Below are 22,410 nucleotides of genomic sequence, written 5' to 3' on the forward strand. Positions count from 1 at the left end.
AGATTCAAATCTGAGCTCTGCCTCTTACTACTGGCTGACACTCCGAGCCTCTAATTCCCCATCTGTAATCACAAAATAACGCTTGCCTCCTAAGATTTTTGTGAAGGTAAAACGAGATAGTGCATAGAAAGTGCTTCGCACAGTGCCCGCACATAGTAAGGTCCCAATAAATGGAAGCTGCTTTTTACTACGTGCATTCCAACAGGACGGCCTGGAGAAGAGGGCTCACTCCATGGACCTCTTATCATTGCTTCTGCCCCTACCTTTTGTAACTCTCCCTCGCCCCATCTGTCCCTACCCTTGGTCAAGCCATTCACAGCTCCAACGCTCCCGTTCCTCACTCTGAGTAATGACAGAAGAGTAATTGAAAAATAAATTATGCCCTACAGCGCCGTCTAGAGGCCACAACGGGCTCTGCCGGCAGCTTCAGGCATCCCTGCTGTCAAAGGTGAACGACAGCCACAGGGAGGGCCAGGTGTGTTCAATACGTATTGCCTGGAGGATTTGACCAGATTATTCTCCAGTGCCCCATTAGACTGCTCTAAGAAGAGTAAGGAAGCATTCTGTGGTTGTATTTAACAATGTTACAGCCATAATACAACCTAGTGCTTAGTGTATGGGTATGGAGTCACGCTTCCTGGTTTCAAATCCTGACTTCACCTGTGAGTTCTGAGAAATAACTACACCTTCCTGTGTGTCAGTTTTCTCAGCTGTAAAATGGGGCTAATAAAAGTATCTATCTCAGAGGGTTGCTGGGAGATTAAATTAGATAAAACATATCAAACACAGTGGCTGAATGTGACAACCAGAACAGAATTAATAAAAATGTTGACACATCGTAAAAAATGTAATCAATGTCTCTGAATGATTTGTGTAGAAATTGTTAAATGGGAAGCTAATTTGCTGTGTAAACTCTCACCAAAAACACATAAAATATTATTAAAAATAAAAAAAGATATTGGAGACAAAAAAAAATCCACAGTGGCTGACATAGTACTTGATTATTAACTATTAATATTTTTTAGCTTATTATACAGACAACTACAATCAACACAGTAGAAGAAAATTAAATTATGTATGTAAAGTGCTTGGTATAGTGCCTGGTCCATGACAAAAGCTCTCTATATGTGGTATCTAATAGCATTATTAATTATCATTATCATTCTCAGTTAAACAGGGGAAATCAAACCACCAAGACCAGAAAAAAAAATTGTGTTGAGCATTAATTGTCTCTGATGCTCTAGGAGTAAAAATTCATTATTTAAACCTTTTTAAATGTACTATGATTATATTAGGTGGCTGGGTGGTGCAAATTGTCAAGCTCTCAACTACTGACTGAAAGGTTGGCAGTTCTAACCCAGCCAGAGGCGCCTCAGAGAACAGGCCTGGCAATCTGCTCCCAAAAGGTCACAGCCTTGAAAACCCTGTAGAACAGTTCTACTCTGCACACCTAGGGTTGCCATGAGCTGGAATCAACTTGACGGCAACTAACAACAGACTATCCCATAGTTTCCTAAGCTGTAATCTTTACGGAAGCAGACTGCCACATCTTTCTCCCACAGAACAGCTGGTGGGTTCCAACTGCTGACCTTGCGGGTGGCAGCCCCGTGCACTTACCCACTGTGTCACCAGCGCTCTGCAAACAACAACATGATTATGTAAGATATTGTGGCTGAGAGAAACTGGGTCAAGAGTCAATGGGAACTCCGTATTATTTTTGCAACTTCTTAGGAGCTTCAAATTATTTCAAAATAAAAAGTTTAAGGAAAATTCCATTTGAGTAAATGAAAGCACTTTCCCATTGGAACAGAGGTTATTGTGAAGGGCAGGAGCAGATTTCCCAAGCAGAAGAATCCAGTAGTCAACTGGGGTCAGGCTGCTGGGGTTCCAGTTTTGGCCTCAGCATCAGCCAGGTCTATCCCCTGTCCAAGTCACTTCTCCATTCTGGGCTTCACTTCTATTTTGTCATCTGTAAAGTGGGGGTGTAATGACAGAGCCCATCTCCTAGGGGAGGTAAGGAAACAAGCCAATGCAGGTGAAGCAGCTAGAAAACTCCTTGCATCATGGACACGCTCAGTGAAATGTTCCCTAGGACTATCGGGCCACAGAAACACCCGGTCTATGACAAACCTCCTCCTTGAGTAACAGTGGAAAGACTAAAGCTGATGAGAGCAGTTACAAATGTGGTTGTCCTGGGGAGTGGGGAGATGCTGGCTGGGAAGGGGAAGGGGGAGTCATGGAGAACGTGAGAAAGTTCTACGTGTCCATCTGGTGGTGATTACACAGGTACACTCTTGAAGCTGTACAGGGTGAATATTTATGCACTTTAAGTTATACCTCAATCTTAAAACTCTAAATATAAACGATAATCTCCTAATTTGGAAGGAACTGGGCTGGGACAATAGAGCATTTGAAAAAAACTAAGAAGTTGGGTCTCTCACACCAGACATCAGAATTAATCAAAGCAGATAAAAAATAACTTTATATATATATACACAGTATATGGATAGTTATGAGTTTGCTAAATGAGGGAGGAATTTCTAAACATGAAATAAAGAAGACCATAATTGAAAATACTGATACTGTTACTAGACTGTAAGCTCCCCGCTCCCCTGACATCCAGGAGTCACTCAGTAAATATCTGTAGTATGAACAAACATCACACCGGGTGCCCAGCCGTATGGAAGGGGTGAGGAGGGCGGGGCAGGACTGTGCTGATCCCTTAGGACCAGGCCTGGCTGCCAACCCTCTGGGCAGCATCCTCACCGGCAGGGATCCTTTGCCCCGGGCACAGGTGCCTCCTGGGGGTGGCCTGCCCCTCTGCAGGAGCGCTGCCACTTGCTCTGAGTAGGCTGAGTCCATGCTGAAGGCTTCCACCCTCCCGGCCTGCTCCTGCGGCCCCTCCGGCTCTGTCGCTGCCAGAGAAACAGAACAGAGAGGCAGTTAGGACCTGCTGCTTCCCCATCTCGCCCAAAACCCATAGCCCACAGCAATTCCCAGGCTTGGGCCCTTGCTCAGGCCTGGACACCTAGAAGCAATTGTCTAAGATTACAGAACTCAGCCTATAACCCCAGGAATCAAATTTTTAGGCTTAGGACTCAGGCCCTTTGCTCCAAGAAGCAATTTCCCAAGCTCAAGCTCAAAGTCCCAAATCACTAAGATTAAGGATCAGGCCCATTGCACCAGGAAGTGATTTCCCAGCTGAGGCCCGTTGCCGAGGAAATGATTTCCCAGCTGAGGCCATTGCCCAGGAAGTGACTGCCCAGGAATTAATCCAGATTCACGTTCCCGGACCTGCTGGTAAAGGCCTACTCAGGCCCAACAAGCCCAGCTTGTTCCTTCAGGGCTCCTTCCTGCTGGCCTAGAGCAGGAGAAGGCAAGGAGCCAGCAGGATGAGGGAAACGCTTCGAGGAGTACCAATTCCCTGACTTCACAAAGCACAGCCCCTTCATGCAGCCAGGAGTGGTTGTGAGGGCCCTGGAGAATGAAGGCCACTTACCTGGAGGAGACTTACACAACCTGGAACTGAGCGGGGTCCATTTCATCCCGGAGTCCCCATTCTCTGAAGACACTTCCTGTGTAAATTACAGATGGTGCCTGATTGGTTATCTGGGAAGTGTGAGAGCCCTGGGAGACAGATCCCATTCACAACCCCATTATCACAGAGGTAGTGGCTGAAGCTCTGGGAGGTTAAGTCACTTGCCCGAGAGCCTGTAACTGCTAAGTGTGGTGTGGGCATTGGGGCCCAGGTCTGGCTTCAAGGCTGATCATTGCAATCACTTCAAATCTATTCCAAGAAAGAAGATGCCCACAAATTGTCAGGTTTCACAACCAGCAGGAAATACAAGTAACAAGAAGAAGTATTATAATTGCACTGGTAATAATTATATAGAAGGTCCCTGGGTGGCACACACAGTTTGAGCTCATCTATTATCCTAAAAGCTGGCAGTTTGAACGCATTCAGTGGTGCTGTGGAAGAAAGTCCTGGCAATCTGCTTCCATAAAAATTACAGTCAAGAAAACCCTACGGCACCCATAAAACAGAATGAGACTAAATGGGCACACCAACCCAGGGGCAAGGACGAGAAGGCAGGAGGGGACAGGAAAGCTGATAATAGGGAACCCAAGGTCGAGAAGGGAGAATGTTGACATGTCGTGGGGTTGGCAACCAATGTCTCAAAACAATATGTGTATTCATTGTTTAATGAGAAACTAACTTGCTCTGTAAATCTTCATCTAAAGCACAATAAAAAAAGAAAACCCTATGGAGCAGTTCTACTCTGTAACACATGGGGTCGCCATGAGTCGGAATCAACTTGATGGCAAGGGGTTTAGTTTTCCTGGTTTAATAACGATATAGAGAGAACCTAAGCTTTCAGACCCACCCAAGGATACACAATGGCATGTACAGGCAGACGAGGACATGCACATAACATGGAGTAGAGTGGCATGCAGGGAAACACACGTGTGCAGGCACAAGCACGCACACGCACCCGCCTGTGTGCACCAGCACAGCCCTGCAGCAGAAACGCTGCATCTCTCAGGCTGTGGGGACATCACAGAGACCCCAGGCAGACAGGGTCTGCCATGACCGCCGTGCCGTGACCCCCCCATGCCACTTACCCCTGAATCGAAGACTCCAAAGACGTCCCTGACATCTCTGATAGGTGCCTTGTGTCGTCTTCGGGCCGAGCGGGCATAGATGTCCAGCCTGCGGCACACAGCGGCCACCTGGGTCTGTGTAAGGGTGGACAGGAGCCCCTGGTGGCCACCATTCACCCCTAGGCCGCTGAGGAGGCCCCACAGTCCTGTGTCCCGCAGCCACTGGGATTCGGCTTCACCCTCTGCCAACAGAGGTGCAATACCCAGATGAACACACACAGCCACACAACACAGCCACACACACACAAGCCAAGGCCACATCCAGACACACCCACACACACAGACACAGGAGCATCTACGTATTCGATCCTGAGACCCCTTAACATCATTAACATCCACCAAATTTCAGTGGGGAGAAGATCCAACAAATAAGGCCCCCGAGAATTTGGAGGGTATTGATGGGTGTTAGCCAGTATCTGGATTTAAACTTGTAACATTGCAATCCCTTGTTAAACACAGAGCAGGCTGAGCAAGACCTCTCTATGTTCTGATTCTAGAATGTGGCCACAAGCTCACCCTCCCTCTTGAATCTGGCAGAGAGCACCACAGGGTCACGTGGGCCCAGCTGTGCAGGGTTGATGAGGGAAGCCAGAGCAATGGCAAGCAGTTGGTGTCCCTCTCTACTCAGGACCTTATTTGTGTTGGAATAGTCCCCTCAGCCATGCTTCAGACGGACACAGCTGTGGCCCTACAGTGCAAGCACTAACCCGGATGGTGGGGCATGTTGAAACCGCAAGTTCATGGCTCCTACCTCCAGGGGTTCTGCTCCAGGAATTCAGGAGTGGGGCCTGGGACTCTGCACTTTCAAAGTCCCCCCCAGATTATTCTAACACGTAACACATGATCTCAGTTCCTCTAGTTGGTTTGAAATTTATGGCCGCATCATGCCGCCTGCAATGGAGCGCGTCTCCTAAAGCCCTCTCTTGCGTGGCCACAGATTTTCACTGCATGTTTTGGAAACACTGCAACAGACTGCCAGGCTCTTAGGAGATCTGGTCTCTCCTATGGTTTGTTTGATCAGCCATGGACTGGCACAGATGAATTGTACGCCAAACTGAAAAGTGTCCCTGTGGACGCCCGATCCATTCCCCCATTCACCGAACACATAAGCATGCAATGCTCGTATGTGCTGGGCACTCTTGTAGGATGGAGCAGTGAAAGGACTGAAAACATTCCTGGCCTCATGGAACTTACATGTTAGTAGGGGACACGGACAAATGTACAAGTACATGCCCTATGTAGCACCAGGCAGTGATAAGTACTGTAACATTAAATACAGCAGGACAAGGGGCTAGAGAGTGACGGGGCAGGGAATACCATTTTACATAGGGAAGTTGGTGATGCTGTCTCTGAGGAGATGACGTTTGAGTCCAGCCCTGATTGGAGAGAACGAGCCATACAGATACCTGGGGAAAAGCATTCCAGGCATGCGGAACGGTAAGGACAAAGCACTTGAGGTAGGAGTGTGCCTTTATGGTCCAGGAACAGCAAGGAGGCCAGAGTAGCAGGGACGGAGTGAGAGGAAGTCAGAGCGGGAGGATATGAGGCAGAGGAGGCATGGCCCAGAGCTTGTCAAGCCCTGCAAGCTGTGATGTGGTGGATTTACGACATGCCCACAACGTCTTTGACTCTTGCTCCATCAAGAGGTGGGGTCTAATCCCTCTCCCTTTAAATATGAGCTGGACTTAGGGATATAAAATGTGGGAGAAGTGATGTTGCCTGACTTCCAAAGCTGAGACACAAATAGTGATGCAGCTTCTGCCTGGTTCTCTCTCTTGGGACTCTGTCTTTTGGAACCCAGCCGCCATGCTATGAGGAAGCCTAGGCCACACGCAGAGGCCAGCCAACAGGCAGATGTTCCAACCAACAGCCCCACGTGAGGCTCAGCCAGCAGTCACATCAACCACGAGACACATGAGATGACTCCAGAACTGGCCACCTTCTGAGTGTAACTGCATGAGATATCCTGAGTGAGAACTGCCTTGCTGAGCCCAGCAAATCCCCAGAACTGTGAGCTATGATAATAATAAAGTATTATTGTTGCTTTACATCACTAATTTTGGGCTAGTTTGTTGTTATGCAGCAACAGATGGTGGGGACACATGGTTGTCTATTACTCTAAAAGTGATGGGGAGACATTTGAGAATTTTGAGCAGGGGACTTAGAATTCTGCTAGAATGTAAGTTCCAGGAGAAAAGAGACTTTGTTTTGTGTTTGTTGCTGTACCCAGTGCCTACAACGGTGCCTGGCAGAAATTAGGAACTCCATAAATATTTGCTGAACAAATTAATTAAAGGAAGGAGGTAATCTAATTTACATTCTAAAAGATCTTTTTGACTTTTTGTAGAGAGCAAGGGAGACCAGTGAAGAGGATACTGCAACAGTCCAGGCAAGAGAAAAAAACTTTTTATGTTCTGGACTCTCTCACATTTCTGCCCCTGGAATAAGGTCCTCCCACCCACCCCACAGGTCCCAGCCAGGGCTCCTCACCCTCAGGAAGTTGGCCGTCGCCCTTGCTGCTGTCCCCCTCTTTCTGCTCATCCCGCTGCTGGATCCGCTTTACTTCCATCCAGAAGCCATCCATGGACAAGCTTTCTGCTGAGGACAGCCTGGAGTGAGGGCAGTTGGCCGGGTGTGGCTGTGGGGGGTTCTTCTGGGGAAGCGGATTCATTCGGCCTGAGGAGGGGCCAGAGCTGTAACAGGTGGGGAGGGAGGAGGGAATCAGGCAAAGTCTGATCAGGATGGGGCCTGTCCTGATGCTTTGCCGTTCCCCAGCGATGAGCCTAGGGGCTCTGGGAGCAAGGAGAGCTTCCCAAGCATGCCTCTCAAGGATGAGAACACACTCCTAGTATTAGCTATTGGGAGAATGGTCTGCTGTGGCCTATGCACCTCTCACCCAAGCTGCCTAATCAAAGGCCTTGGAACTAGACAATTCTCTGATAATGAGGCTGGGAACTGAGACTTTCTCTCTTCCTCTCTGTTTCTACTGGTTCCTTCTCCTTATAACGGAGCCTTCCTCCCTGTTCTGGGTACATGGTAAACTTTCTCTGCTCTGGTCATCCGTCTGTGTCCCTATGGCACCTGTTTGTCCCCATTTCTGTCTGTAGCCAGCAGGGAGGGAATGAGGTCTTTCAGCTCCAACACAGAGGGATGCACGCAGACACCAGCCCTGCATCAGCTGTCGGGAGTGACTTGACGGCACACAACAACAACAATGGCAGAGTAGACATCAATAAGAGGGAATTAAATCCAAGACAGGTGAGGAAATTACAACATAGCACCTAACTGACCTCCCCAAATTTTTACCTGAAGTCTATACTAGCTCCTTCCTGCCCATGCCTCCTTATTTGTGCAGCCGACTTCCACTGCCCTGATTTTTCCTGTTTATGACATGTGAACACCTCTCCTCCTCCCCTCCCCCTGCCAGAGTTGAGTAGACCAAAGTACCAGATCTCAGAGATACTGTCCATCAGATGAGCCAATCAGTGTCTCTCAAGCAGTTCAACCAAGAGACACTGAGATCGAGGGAGTGGTCAAACAGTTGCTGTTGAGTCAGTTCCGACTCATGGCGACCCCATGTGTGTCAGAGTAGAATTATGCTCCATAGGGTTTTCAATGGCTGATTTTTCCGAAGTAGATCACCACCAGACCTTTCTTCAGAGGCACTTCTGGGTGGACTTGAACCTCCCACCTTTTGGTTAACAGCAAGCGTGTAAACTCCCTGCTGTTGCACCAAAACCAAGAAAAGCTAAACCTGTTGCTGTAGAATTGATTCTGACTCATAGCGACCCTAGAGGATAGAGCAGAACTGCCTCATAGGGTTTCCAAGGCTGTGATCTTTACGGAAGCAGACCGCCACATCGTTCTCCTGTGGAGTGGCTGGTGGGTTCGAACCGGCAACCCTGACAGTTAGCAGCTGAGGTCTTAATGATTTGAACCAGGGGCCCAAGTTCATTTTGCACTGGGCCTGTTCTGCCGGTGCCTTACCCACAGACCCTGGCTTATGCCTTTCTCCCAAGTATCCTGCCCACACACTGAGCTCAAATCCTGAGTTATAAACAATCCATCCTGAAACATACTCAAATGTAGTAAAACAAAGACATCTCCAGCCCGCCAATGCCCTAAAGAAGAAGCAGGGCACACAGGCCTCTCTCCAGGCAATGGCTTGGCCATTTTCACCAAGCAGATGCTTAACTGGAGACCAATTCCCAGCTAATTATAAAATTGGCAGTTCTGCTCTATTTTCTCTGTTCGAGAAAACTGCTAGTCAGTGTGCCTCCTGCGAATCTGTTTTGTACCCCATGCTGGTGCACAGCTCGGTTTCTTCAGCTGCTTTTCGATTCCCTTGGAAACTACCAGCATCTGTGTGTTTTCATGACAATTGGAAAGCTGCAGTGACTAAACCAAAACAAAAGTTGTCAACTGTGTCCCCATTTCGTCAGCTAAACAGTGAGAGGGGAGCCATCATTGCTTTGGGTGGTCAGAGAGGGCAAAGGAAAGAACAGAAATGAAATAAAGCACCAGAAGATCTAAACACATAATCGTTCCAAGATCACATTTTGCAGCATGGCAACGAGTCCCTCCTTTCTCAAGAGAACAACGGGCACTAAATTTGTTCAAAGCCTCATAAACACAGCTAATGTTTTTCTTTGTTTTTTTTTTTTTTTTTAACGTTTTATTAACTATAGCATATGCAACAACAACATATCGTAGCAGAAAAGCTCACATAATCTAATTGTGCTGTTGTTGTTAGGCGCTGTAGAGTCGGTTCCGACTCACAGCGACCCTGTGTACAACAGAATGAAACACTGCCCCGTCCTGCACCATCCTCACAATCCTTGCTATGTTTGAACTCATTGTTGCAGCCACAGTGTCAATCCATCTCGTTGAGGGCCCTCCTCTTTTTTGCTGACCCTCTGCTTTACCAAGCATAATGTCCTTCTCCAGGGACTGGGGCCTCCTGATAACATGTCCAAAGTACGTGAGATGAAGTCTCGTCATCCTCGCTTCTAAGGAGCATTCTAGCTGTGCTTCTTCTAAGACAGATTTTTCGTTCTTCTGGCAGTTCATGGTATATTCAGTATTCTTTCCCAACACCATAATTCAAAGGCATCAATTCTTCTTCGGTCTTCCTTATTCATTGTCCAGCTTTCGCATGCATATGAGGCAATTAAAAATGCTGTGGCTTGGCTCAGGCATACCTTAGTCCTCAAAGCGACGTCTTTGCTTTTTAACACTTTAAAGAGGTCTTTTGCAGCTTATTTGCCCAATGCAATATGTTGTTTCATTTCTTAACTGCTGCTTCGATGGGTGTTGATGGTGGATTCAAGTAAAATGAAATCCTTGACAACTTCACTATGTTCTCTGTTTATCATGATGCTGCTTATTGGTCCAGGTGTGAGGAATCCAAGTGTAGAGCATGGTTCATTGTCTCCAGCTGTAATTTTGTTTTTAAACATTTACTGTGCACTCACTCCATGCCCAGCCCCAGACAAGTCAAAGCAAAAGTTTAATCCTCACATCAACCCCGTATGGTGGGTGCTATTGTCCCCAATTTACAGATGAGGAGACAGACACAGTAGGATTAGGTAACCCACCCAGACTTATCCAGTTGGCAAATGGCAGTATCACCGTTTGAACCTGGGCTGTGAACTTCAGTTCCAGTGCTCTTAAGTGTTCTGTTCTCTGGTTTTAAGAGGCCCCTTGGTGTAAATGAGTGGGGGCAGTGGTTGTCCAGTGGTAGAATTCTTGCCTTCCACTGGGGAGACCTGGGTTTGAGTACTTGCCAATGCACTTTACGGCACCACTTGTCTGTCACTGGAAGATTGCATGTTGCTATGATGCTGGACATGTTTCAGTGAACCTTCCAGACTAAGACGGACTAGGAAGAAAGGCCTAGCAATCTACTTCCAAAAATCAGCCAACGAAAATCCTATGGGTCACAACGATTCTGTCTACAACTGATCATGGGGATGGTGCAGGACTGCGCAGTATTTCATTGCAGTGTGCACGGGGTCACCATAAATCAGGGGCTGACCCCACTGCAGCTAATAACAACAAGGTGTGAATAAATTGGTCTGAATGCATTCTCTTCTCCCCCATAAACCCCCCTTTCCATTCCAAGGTGCCTGTCTCACTAGATGGTGGCATGAAACACTCTGAGAGCCACTCGACAACCCTTTCTCCGTACTTCTCCACATGCCATCAACCACTCATTAACTCTACTCTTCAACATCTCTTGTATCCACTCATTTTTCCCCATCCCCAGGGCCCCCATCCTGGTCCAAGTCACCATCTTCTCTCAGCTGGACAACAGCCCCATCACAGTCTTCCTACAGCTCTTCTAGGTCCCCTTATCTGGTTCAGAAATATCTTTCAAGCTCTCAGAGCTGACTGTATTAGTCCCCTGCTTAGAATCCTCAATGGTGTCGCAGTACTCTAAGGGTAAAATCTCAATGCCTTAAGATGGAATTGATCTGACCTGGTCTCATTTCTGGTCTCATTTCTCATCCCTTCTTTCTCCCTCTGGCCAACTCCTGAGGTCTCAGCCTGAAGGTCACTTCCTCAAACAGACTTTCTCTGAGTTCTAAACTGGATTGCATCTCTGCTATTTGCTCATTCAAGGAGCCCTGGTGGCACAGTGGTTAAAGCGTTTGGCTACTAACCAAAAAGTTGAGGGTTTGCACCCACCAGCCAGCTGCTCCTCAGGAGAAAGATGTGGAGGTCTGCTTCTGTAAATATTACAACCTTGGAAACCCTATGGGGCATTTCTACTCTGTCCTATAGGGTCACTATGAGTCATAATTGACTTGACAGCAACAAGTTTAACACCTATTCATTCTATTGGAAATATTTATTTATTGTCTTTCCTATTCACTGCAGTCTCCCCAGTGCCTAGAACACTGTCTGGCACATAGTAGATGTGGTGAATATAAAGTTCTTTGACACTCTTCCCATGGAGGAGTGGGGTCCATGCTCCCCTCCCTTGAATCAGGCTGTAACTGCTTCAACCAATAGATTGCAGCAGAAGTGAAGCTATGTGACTTCTGAGTCAGGTCATAAACGACCATGCAGATTCTCTGGAACCCAGCTGTCACACTGAAACCCTGGCCATGTAAGTGGTCACGTGTAGGTTGCTCCAGTTAACAGTCCCAGCTGAACCAAGACATCAAGTCATTTCAGACATGTGAGTGGAGAAGCTTCCAGATGATTCCATAGCCTAGCTGTGATGTCACGCCAGCCATTCAATCTTCCCAGCTGAGGCCCCAGACATCACAGAGCAGATATGAGCCATCTCCACTGGCCCTGTCTGAATCCCTGACACACAGAATATGTGGGCATAACAAAACAGTAGCTGTTTTACGCCACTAAGCCATCGATAATCAGGACCATAAGTTTGGAAGTGAAGAGCCTTGACTGTAGCGTCAGACTGAATTTGAATCTTAGATTTGTCTGTTGTTTATAGTGAGGTAACTGAAAAGTGCCTTACCTCCCTGAACCAGCCTCCTCACCCTATTATGGAGCTAAGAGAGGCAATCACCGACAGCTGTGTAGTTTAAGGGTTAATTCATTCATTCAGCAAATATTTATTGAATCACTACATGGTGGTGCAAACTGTTAATGTACTCTGCTGCTAACTTAAAGGTTGGAGGTTCGAATCCACCCAGGGGCACCTTGGAAGAAAGTCCTGTAGTCTACTTCAGAAAAGGCAGCCATTGAAAACCCTATGGATCACAGTTCTACTCTGACACACTAACACACGTGGGGTTAACGTACTACATGGGCCAGTCACTAAGAGCTAAGGTACCTAAGGTGCCGGAGGAAGTCCTCAATAACAGCTTGATAAATATGTGTTGCTTCTGGCATTTCCCACCTGAGATTTAGAAAGGGCAAATGACTCGCCCAGACTGCCTGGCTAGTGAGTGGCCTCTAGTTCCTGCCAGGCAGCAAGTGGCCAGAGGCTGACAAGCCCAGCCTGTGGAAGAAACAAGCCCCCGGGTCAGTTGGCCAGGCCAGTCCTCGTCTGCTCAGAGCTTCCCCACTGCCGGGTGGTTCTCTCCACACACACGTGCTCACTTTCTCTCCACACACATGCGCTCACTTTCTCTCCACGTGGCCTGTGGGAGGAGGCAGGGCCCTGGGAGTCCCAGCTCCACGACTTACTCTCTGTGTGACCCCATTTCCTCTCTGGGCCTCAGTTTCCGTAACTGTGAAATGGTAAACGGGGTAGGGATGGGGGCTTTGTAAGATGCTGTCCTGTGAGGTCCTGGTACCTGGTAGTATGGGGGCATCAAGAATCAGGTGAAATGTGGGCACAAGCAGCAGTTACAGGGATGGCAACCTGCAGAGGTGGGAGCCCGAGGCCCGAAAGCCAGCATGACAAAGGGACCAGGAATGTGGCACATCAGGATGAGCCGGTGGAGGCGAGGCTGGGCTGCCTCCCCAGCAGGCAGCTCAGCCAGCCATGGAGGCCGCTCCGCCTGGACCTGGGGAGCCTGGCCCGGCTTCAGCAAATGGCTAATGGCTTCCCTTCAAAAGTGGAGAAAGGGCTCTGGAGGCAGCCCTTGGTTCCTCTCAGTGTGCCTGCCCTTCGCACGCGCTGCCCCGGCTCTTGAGAAATACTGACAGGTCGCAGACAAGGGCAGCAGCTATGGGCACGGCATCCTGGAGTCAGACAGAGGCTGCGTTCAATCCTGACTTCTTGGCATCTTGGGCAAGGTGTTTTGCCTCCCCAAGCCTGTTTCCTCTGTAAAGTGGGGACTAAGCACAGCTACTTTCAGGTGAGGGTCATAGTGATGTCATCCTCAGCCGTTCAATCTTCCCAGCTGAGGGCCCAGTCAAGCCATCCCTGTTTGCCCAGGAATTATAGTAGTGTCTTGGTCATCTAGTGCTGCTACAACAGAAATACCACCGGTGGATGCCTTTAACAACGAGAAATTTATTTCTTCACAGTAAAGTAGGCTAAAAGTCCACATTCAGGACGTCAGCTCCAGGGGAAGGCTTTCTCTGTTGGCCTTCTCATCAATGTTCCCCCGGACTAGGAGCTTCTCTGCTCAGGGACCCCGAGTCCAAAGGACACGCTCTGCTCCCAGCACTGCTTTCTTGGTGGTATGAGGTCCCCCTGTCTCTCTGCTCACTTCTGTCTTTTATATCTCAAGAGATTGCCTCAGGACACAATCCAGTCTTGTAGATCCAGTCCTGCCTTACTAACACAACTGCCACCCATCCTCCCTCATTAACATCATAGAGGCAGGATTTACAACATATAGGAAAATCACACAGTACCAGGAATCATGGCCCAGCCAAACTGATACACACATTTTTGGGGGGATGTAATTCAATCCATGACAAGTAGTAATAATAAGTACTAGTAGCAATAGTCAGAGCAGCAGCATCACCATTATACTCACCGTGAATGTCAGAGGCAACACTGAATTAAGGACAAGGTTGTAGTCGTAGGCAATACGGCCACAGTGACAAAGCAACCCCAACACAGGCCCTTGAACATGATGACCAACTTATATGCTGTTGAATTTTGGGATCATTTGTGACATAGCGATAGCTGACTGAGACAGTATGTTGTTGAACAACCTGAATAGCTCTGCCAGAGAAGCAGGGGGTCCTCTCTCTCCCACTCATACATTCCCAGCTACAAATACACACGCTGCTGACAATGTGCACAACCCATGCTCCACCCCATCCTCGACCCCCAGATGAAATGACACGTCAGGTTCCGAGTCAAGTGAAGGGTGAAAGTCAGACCTCTGAGAGCAGAGGTTGGGAAGGCCATCAGGTGTGCCAGGGAACGTGTGAGTGCGTACTCACCCATGAGCATGTACATGGCCATGTGTGCGAGTGTGGGTTTATGAAGGGGGGTCTCCCCTTTGCTGCTTCAGGACTTGCCAGAAGGTGTGGATTCTCCATGCCTACCCATGTACTCTCTTATCACTTAGCATATGACCACAATGTGAATGTGGACCCTTTGGATGAAACATCATTGTGCAGTACACAACCTGAACATCAGTACACGCAGCACTGCCATCTCTGAAGCAATCACTTCAAAGATGGGGACTGCAGGGCGGGAGGAAGATGTGCAGTAATGAGATGTTATGAAAGGCAAATCTTGCACTTACATTTCAGAGTACCAACCTAATTGAGCCCCTAAAATCCCTCTAGGACAAAAACTTTCCTCTTAAGGCAAAGAAGACTGGCTCATTCCAGCCAGTGTGCCCATTCTCTGAATTGTTAAACGATGCTTGACACATCTCTTCCACATAATTCTGCTAGAGCTTATGTCTGGGTGGTGGAATTAACAAACATGGCTCTTTTGTGTTAAAAATAACAGGAGTAAAACATTCTAAAATATAATAAATACAATTTAGTTTCCTGAATCAGATCTAAGGCCTGGCCAGGAGCCTGGTAAAAGCACAGCTGTGGGTGCTCCCTTCAGCTGGCCAAGGTAAGCAAAAACAAGAGACAAAGGAGACCCAGGCTGGGCCTGAGGAGCTGCAATCTAGGGGGAGGCCAGGCCCATGGACCAGGAGTTCTCGGCCCTGGCTGGGTATTAGAATCACCCGGTGATTCCAAAGTCCAGGTGCCCAGGCAATACCCAGACCAATCATCCAGTCCTCTGGGAGTGGGACCTGGGAACCAGTATTGCTTCAAGCTGCCTAGTTGACTCCATGGTGCGGCCACATGGGGAAGTGCTTCCAAAGAACCTCATTCTGTTGCCAGGGGTTCAGAGAATTGCCCAGAAGTTTTCAAGAGTGGGGTGGGAACAGATGGATTCTATCAAAATTCTCAATGGCACCTCTGGGAGGGGCAGCCTGCATTTTTGAGATGGCTGGGGGAGATTAAGGTACTGCCCATGACCTCTGAGATGACAAACGTTCCCAGCCAGAAGATCAGGCTCTACCAATCTCTATTTGAAGAAGCAGGCTGGCCACTTCCACTGCATTTAAAAAAAAATTTATTGTGGTTTTATATGCATATATATGTGTGTGTGTATATGTATATATATATATATACACACATACATATATAACAAAACATTTACCATTTTAACCATTTTTAAATGTACAATTCAGTGTTGTATAATATATACCATGTTGTATAACCATCACCACTATTTCCAAAAGTTTTCCATCACCCCAAACAGAAACACAGGACCCCTTAAGCAGTAACTCCCTGCTACCTACCCCCTGGTAGGTCCGAATCAGACCCATCATCGAGTCAATTCTAACTCATAGTGACCCTATAGGACAGAGTAGAACTGCCCCATAGTATTTCCAAGGCTGTACGCTTTACGGAAGCAGACTGTCACATCTTTCTCCCATAGGCAGCTGGTGGGTTGGAACCACCGACCTTTGGGTTGGCAGCTGAGTGCTTAACCACGGCGCCACCAGGGTTTCTTCCCTGGTTGGTAACCACTAACAGATTTTGACCTCTATGCATTTGCCTATTCTACACATTTCATAGAACTGGGATTACACAGCCTTTGTCCTTTTGTATCTGACTTATTTCACTCAGCATAGTGTTTTCAATGTTCATTCATGTTAGTACATATCAGAATGTCGTATCTATTTATGGCCGAATACTATTTCACTGCATTTTAGCACTTTTAAAATAACTTGCTATCATTTGAAATGGTGGGAGGGGGTTTCACATTAAAAAAAATACTCTAGTTTCAAGTTCTCTAGAAAAAAATCAGATGTGGTGATCCTGGGTCCCCATCCCCGAATGACAACAATTGGCTGAGGCTGAGTGGTAGCTGTCCCTTAAAATGGGCTCTGTACTGCAAGCCGGGAGTCCCCGAGTGGTGCAAACAGTTAACACACTTGCTGCTAACCTAAAGGTTGGAGGTTCAAGTCTGCCCAGAAGCACCTCAGAAGAAAGGCCTGGAGATCTACTTCAGAAAAATTAGTCATCGAAAGCCCTATGGAGCACAGGTCTACTCTAACCCACATGGGGTCACCACAAGTCATAGTTGACTTGATGGCAGCTGTACTGGTATTGTAAGCCTCCCAACCAACGTGGGCCTGGAGTGACCAGTGCACCCCCTTAAATGCTTGCCATAGCAGCTCTCAAAGTTCTGAAATGGTTTAATGCTTACTCTGTCCCTTCCTTTGAGCAAGTCCACTGACACTTGCTTGTCCGCCCCTAAGTCACTTAATCAGATTGCTGTTTTATGTGCTGGGCAAGGTACAAAATTGTGCTGTTCAACTCAGCAGCCACTAGCCGCGTGCGGCTATGGAGCACTTGCAATGTTTATGGCTGAATATATTCCACTGCATTTCAGCAGTGATGTTTAAATTTTATTTAATTTTAATTACTTTAAATTTAAAAAGGAGATACTTGATTCAGTTACTAGAAAATGTTTAAGTATGTTTGGAGCAACCTGGGTCTGGGAATCTAGTTTTTCAACTGTAAATTGTAAGATATCTAAATACAGATCTAGTATTTCCAATGAAAATTTAGCATCTTAATGGAGATGGGCTGTAAATGAAAAATATCCACTAGATTTTGAAGACTTTTTATAAAAAAGGAATGTAAAATATCTCATTAATAATGTTTTATGTTGATTTCATGTTCAAATGATATTTTGGGTGTACTAGGTTAAACAACATCCATTAATCAGAATGTGGAATGTACGAAGTATAGATCTAGGAAAACTGAAAGTTGTCAAAAATTAAATGGAACACTTGAAGATATTCTAGGCATTAGTGAGCTGCAATGGACTGATATTGGCCATTTTGAATCGGACAATCATATGGTCTACTCTGCCGGGAATGATAAATTGAAGAGGAATGGCATCTCATTCATCGTCAAAAAGAACATTTCAAGATCTACCCTGAAGTACAATGCTGTCAGTGATAGGATTATATCCATACACCTACAAGGAAGGCCAGCTAACATGATTATTATTCAAATTTATGCATCAGCAACTAATGCCAAACATGAAGAAATTGAAGATTTTTACCAACTTCTGCAGTCTGAAATTCATCAAACATGCAGTCAAGATGCATTGATAATTATTGTGATTGGAATGTGAAAGTTGGAAACAAAGAAGATAGGTAGTTGGAAAATATGGCCTTGGTGATAGAAACAATGCCAGAGATCACATGATAGAATTTTGCAAGATCAACAACTTATTCATTGCAAATCACTGGACCTCGCCAGATGGAATACACAGCAATTAAATTGACTACATCTGCGGACAGAGATTATAGAGAAGCTCAATATTATCAGTCAGAACAAGACCAGGGGCTGACTGCAGAACAGATCATCAATTGCTCATATGCAAGTTCAATCTGAAGCTAAAGAAAATTAAAGCAAGTCCATGAGAGCCAAAGTACGACTTTGAGTGTATCCCACCTGGATTTAGAGACCATCTCAAGAGTAGATTTGACGCATTGGAAACTAATGACCAAAGACCAGATGAGTTGTGGGATGACATCAAGGACATCATACATGAAGAAAGCAAGAGGTCATTAAAAAGTCCAGAAAGAAAAGACCAAAATGGATGTCAGAAGATACTCTGAAACTTGCTCTTGAAAATAGAATAGCTAAAGCAAATGGAAGAAATGATGAAGTAAAAGAGGTGAACAGAAAATTTCAAAGGGCAGCTCAAGAAGAAAGTAAAGTACTATAATGAAATGTGCAAAGACCTGGAGTTAGAAAACCAAAAAAGAACACACACAGCATTTCTCAAGCTGAAAGAACTAAAGAAAAAATTCACACCTCGACTTGCAATATTGAAGTATTCTATTGGCAAAACATTGAACAACGCAGGAAGCATTAAAAGAAGTTGGAAGGAATACACAGAGACACTGTACCAAAAAGAACTGGTTGATGTTCAACCATTTCAGGAGGTAGTATATGATCAAGAACCCATGGTACTGAAGGAAGAAGTTCAAGCTGCACTGAAGGCATTGGCGAAAAACAAGGCTCCAGGAATTGACAGAATACCAATTGAAATGTTTCAACAAATGGATGCAAGGCTGGAAGTGCTCATTTGTCTATACCAAGAAATTTGGAAGATAGCACCTGGCTAAATGACTGGAAGAGATCCATATTTATGCCCATTCCAAAGAAACGTGATCTGACAGAAAGCAGAAATTATCAATGTCATTAATATCACATGCAAGTAAAATTTTGCCAAAGATAATTCAAAAATGGTTGCAGCAATACATTGACAGGGAACTTCCAGAAGTTCAAGCCAGTTTCAGAAAAGGATGTGGAACAAGGGATATCATTGTTGATGTCAGATGGATTTTAGCTGAAAGCAGAGAATACCAGAAAGATGTTTACCTGTGTTTTATTGAATATTCAACTCTGTGGATTATAACAAATTATGGATAACATTTAAAAGAGTGGGAATTCCAGAACACTTAAATGTGCTCATGTGGAACCTGTACATAGACCAAGAGGCAGTCGTTCAAACAGAACTTCGTAGTTTAAAATCAGGAAAGGTACGCGTCAGTGTTGTGTCCTTTCACCATACTTAATCTGTATGCTGAGCAAATAATCCAAGAAGCTGGACTATATGAAGAAGAACGGGGCATCAGTATTGGAGTAAGACTCATTAACAACCTGCAATATGCAGATGACACAACCTTGCTTGCTGAAAGTGAAGAGGACTTGAAGCGCTTACTAATGAAGATCAAAGACTACATACAGCCTTCAGTATGCATTATACTTCAACATAAAGAAAACAAAAATCCTCACAACTGGACAAATAAGTAACATCATGATAAACGGAGAAAAGATTGAAGTTGTCAAGGATTTCACTTTACTTGGATCCACAATCAACACCCATGGAAGTGGCAGTCAAGAAATCAAACGACGCATTGCACTGGGCAAATCTGCTGCAGAAGACCTCTTTAAAGTGTTAAAAAGCAAAGATGTCACTTTGAGGACTAAGGTGCACCTGACCCAAGCCATGGTATTTTCAATCGCCTCATATGCATGTGAAAGCTGAACAATGAATAAGGAAGACCGAAGAAGAATTGATGCCTTTGAATTATGATGTTGGCAAAGAATATTGAATATACCATGGACCTCCAGAAGGACGAACAGATCTAAATTGGAAGAAGTACAGCCAGAATGCTCTTTAGAAGTGAGGATGGTGACACTTCATCTCACATACTTGGGACATGTTATCAGAAGGGACCAGTCCCTGGAGAAGGACATCATGCTTGGTAAAGTAGAGGGTCATCGAAAAAAAGGAAGACCCCCTATGAGATGGATTGACACAGTGGCTGGAACAATGGGCTCAAGCATAACAACAATTGTGAGGATGGTGCAGGACTGGGCAGTGTTTCGTTCTATTGTACATAGGGTTGCTATGAATCGAACTGACTCTACGGCACCTAACAACAACAGGTTAAACAAAATACATTATTAAAAATTTTAAATGGGCTCAGTGCCTTCCACTTTGCCAGAATCCTCACTACCTCCTAATGTTCTACACCCTGCCCACATTACTCCTTGATGGTACCTGCCTAGCCCTTGTAGGCAATGGTGTGTGCCACTCCTGGTCTATATCATGTTCTCAACTCTTTTGGGGGATGGAAGTTTTAAAATCTTGTGAAAGCTGTAGACCCTTTCTCCAGAAAACCGCACACACGTGTAGCTGCATAACATTGAGCAAATGCTTTTAGCAGCTTGTAAATTTCTGAAGGTCCATCCTTGAATCCCAGATTAACAAAGAAAAACCAGTTGCCATCAAGTAGATTCTGACTCATGGTGACCCCATGGGGGTCAAAGTAGAACTGTGCTCCATAAGGTTTTCAATGGCTGAATTTTCAGAAGTAGATTAACAAGGCCATTCTTCTGAAGTGTGTTTGGATGGATTCGAACCTTCAAGTCCAGTTAGCAGTGAGCGTGTTAATAATTTGCAACACCCAGGAGCTCCCAGGTTAATGACACCTGGTCTTTAGGGGCTTCAGTAAAGACCAGTGGGAGAGCATCAAATTGGTTGCCATGGTTACACCTCCTTTCCAAGGTTGGCCAAGGGATGAGGACCTGTCTTATTAACCCCTAGACCTACTGAATCAGACACTCTGGAGGTGGCGCCCAGTGGCTAAGAGCCCAGGTCCTGGAGTCAGACTGTCTGGGCTTGAATCCTCTTGATGTGTGGCCTCTGGCAAGTATTTTAGTCTCTTTAAGCCTCCGCTTTCCCCCTTCCCCTCCAGCCCCACAAACTGGAGGTGGAAGTGATGATAATAGTATGCACAGGGTTCTGGGGATGAAATAAAGTAGTGCATGGTAAACATTTGGCACATAGTAAGTGCTCCAATGAATGTTTAAAAACAAAAATGTATTCCAACCAATGAACCACCTACAAACTGCCTAAGATGGGGCAGAAAGCCAGAGGAGCACAGCAGGAACCAGAGCTGGATGGGGCTTGGGAGAGGCTTCCTGGAGGAGGTGATTGGAACTCAGTTTTAAAGGAAGAGTCAGTGAACATCAGGGAGCAATGAGATAGGCAAAGCTGGCAGGAAGGGGAGTAGGTAATTATTATGCTGGTAAGTACAATGGAGTTTCCCTGGGTGGAGAGGAGCCTGCATTAGGGTTTAATGAGAACGAGGTCATGAAAAAATAAAGGGTAGTAGGACAGATCTCTCTAAACAAGATAAAATACAGAAGCCGTAACCTTAAAAAATTTGAGGTTTGGTTACATCAAAATTTAAAGCTTCTATATAATAAAAGAGACCATAAAAAAAACTCATAAGACCAGTGATCAACTGAGAGGAAACATTTGCGACAAATAATAAAGTGTATTACCTGTTTTATATAAAGAGCTCCCAGTAATCAATAAGAAAAAAACCCCATAAAATGTCCAGTAGAAAAGTAGACAGAGGATATGTTTAAACAAGCCACTGAAGATAAAACACAAATGTCTTCGTATAAAAAGGCTGAACCTCACCAGTCATCAGGGAAATGCAAATGAATACAATGAAATATTTTTCACCCATCACATTGGCACACACTGAAAAGACTGATAACATTCAGGCTTGGCAAGTGTTAAGAAAAAGATCTTTTCATATTCTATGAGCAGCTGCTGGCCAACCCGGGTGGAGTCAGCAATCCCTGATGGGAGGGGAGCTTGAGGGGTGGCTTCCACATTGCAGATGGGATGAGAATCCAAGGGTTGTGAAGGGTGACAGTCTCATCCCTTGGTGTAATTCGAACCTTCTCTTTGTGCGGCAAGAGGAAATGTGAGGCCCTGTCAGAAGGAACCTGCCCTTCACTGGGTTGTAAGCAAGACTGGGAGTCCCTGGGTGGTGCACACGGTTAGTGGTAGGCTGCTAACTGAAATGCTGGAAGTTTGAGTTCACCCAGAGGCTCCTTAGAGAATTTATTGTTTTACAAACAATAAATTTATGTTGTTTAAAGCCACCACTCTGTGGTACTTTGTTACGGCAGCCTTAGGAAACAAATACAGGGGGACCTTGTAAAGTAATATAGTCCACAAACTCCAAAAACAAAACAAAAGGCGTTGCCATCAAGTCAATTCTGACTCATAGCACCTGACAGGACAGACAACAACTAACCCATACAGTTCTTAAGGAGCAGCTGGTGGATTTGAACTGCCGACCTTTTGGTTAGCAGCCTGAGCTTTTAACCACTGCGCCACCAGGGCTTCTTCCACAAACTAGTTGTGTACAGTTGGTCAAGACACTTAACCTATTATTCATGAAGGAAATCTGACTATTGCACTGGACTCAAAAGTGGTCTTCCCAG

At 45.8% G+C, this 22,410-nt stretch overlaps 1 protein-coding gene across 1 annotated transcript in view; it reads right to left on the bottom strand.

Moving 5' to 3' along the window:
- Positions 1-22,410, bottom strand: part of ARHGAP40 (Rho GTPase activating protein 40) — a 44,301-nt gene that overhangs the window by 13,909 nt on the left and 7,982 nt on the right. The window contains exons 3-6 of the mRNA XM_012559606.2: positions 7,153-7,355; positions 4,620-4,844; positions 3,500-3,571; positions 2,767-2,915 (exon numbers count right to left, since the gene is read on the bottom strand). Of these exons, the coding sequence (XP_012415060.2) occupies positions 2,767-2,915; positions 3,500-3,571; positions 4,620-4,844; positions 7,153-7,355 (649 nt within the window). The remainder of the gene's footprint in view (positions 1-2,766; positions 2,916-3,499; positions 3,572-4,619; positions 4,845-7,152; positions 7,356-22,410) is intronic.

This window comes from Trichechus manatus, unplaced genomic scaffold, assembly GCF_000243295.1.
Source record: "Trichechus manatus latirostris isolate Lorelei unplaced genomic scaffold, TriManLat1.0 scaffold00008, whole genome shotgun sequence".
Lineage (NCBI taxonomy): Eukaryota > Metazoa > Chordata > Mammalia > Sirenia > Trichechidae > Trichechus > Trichechus manatus.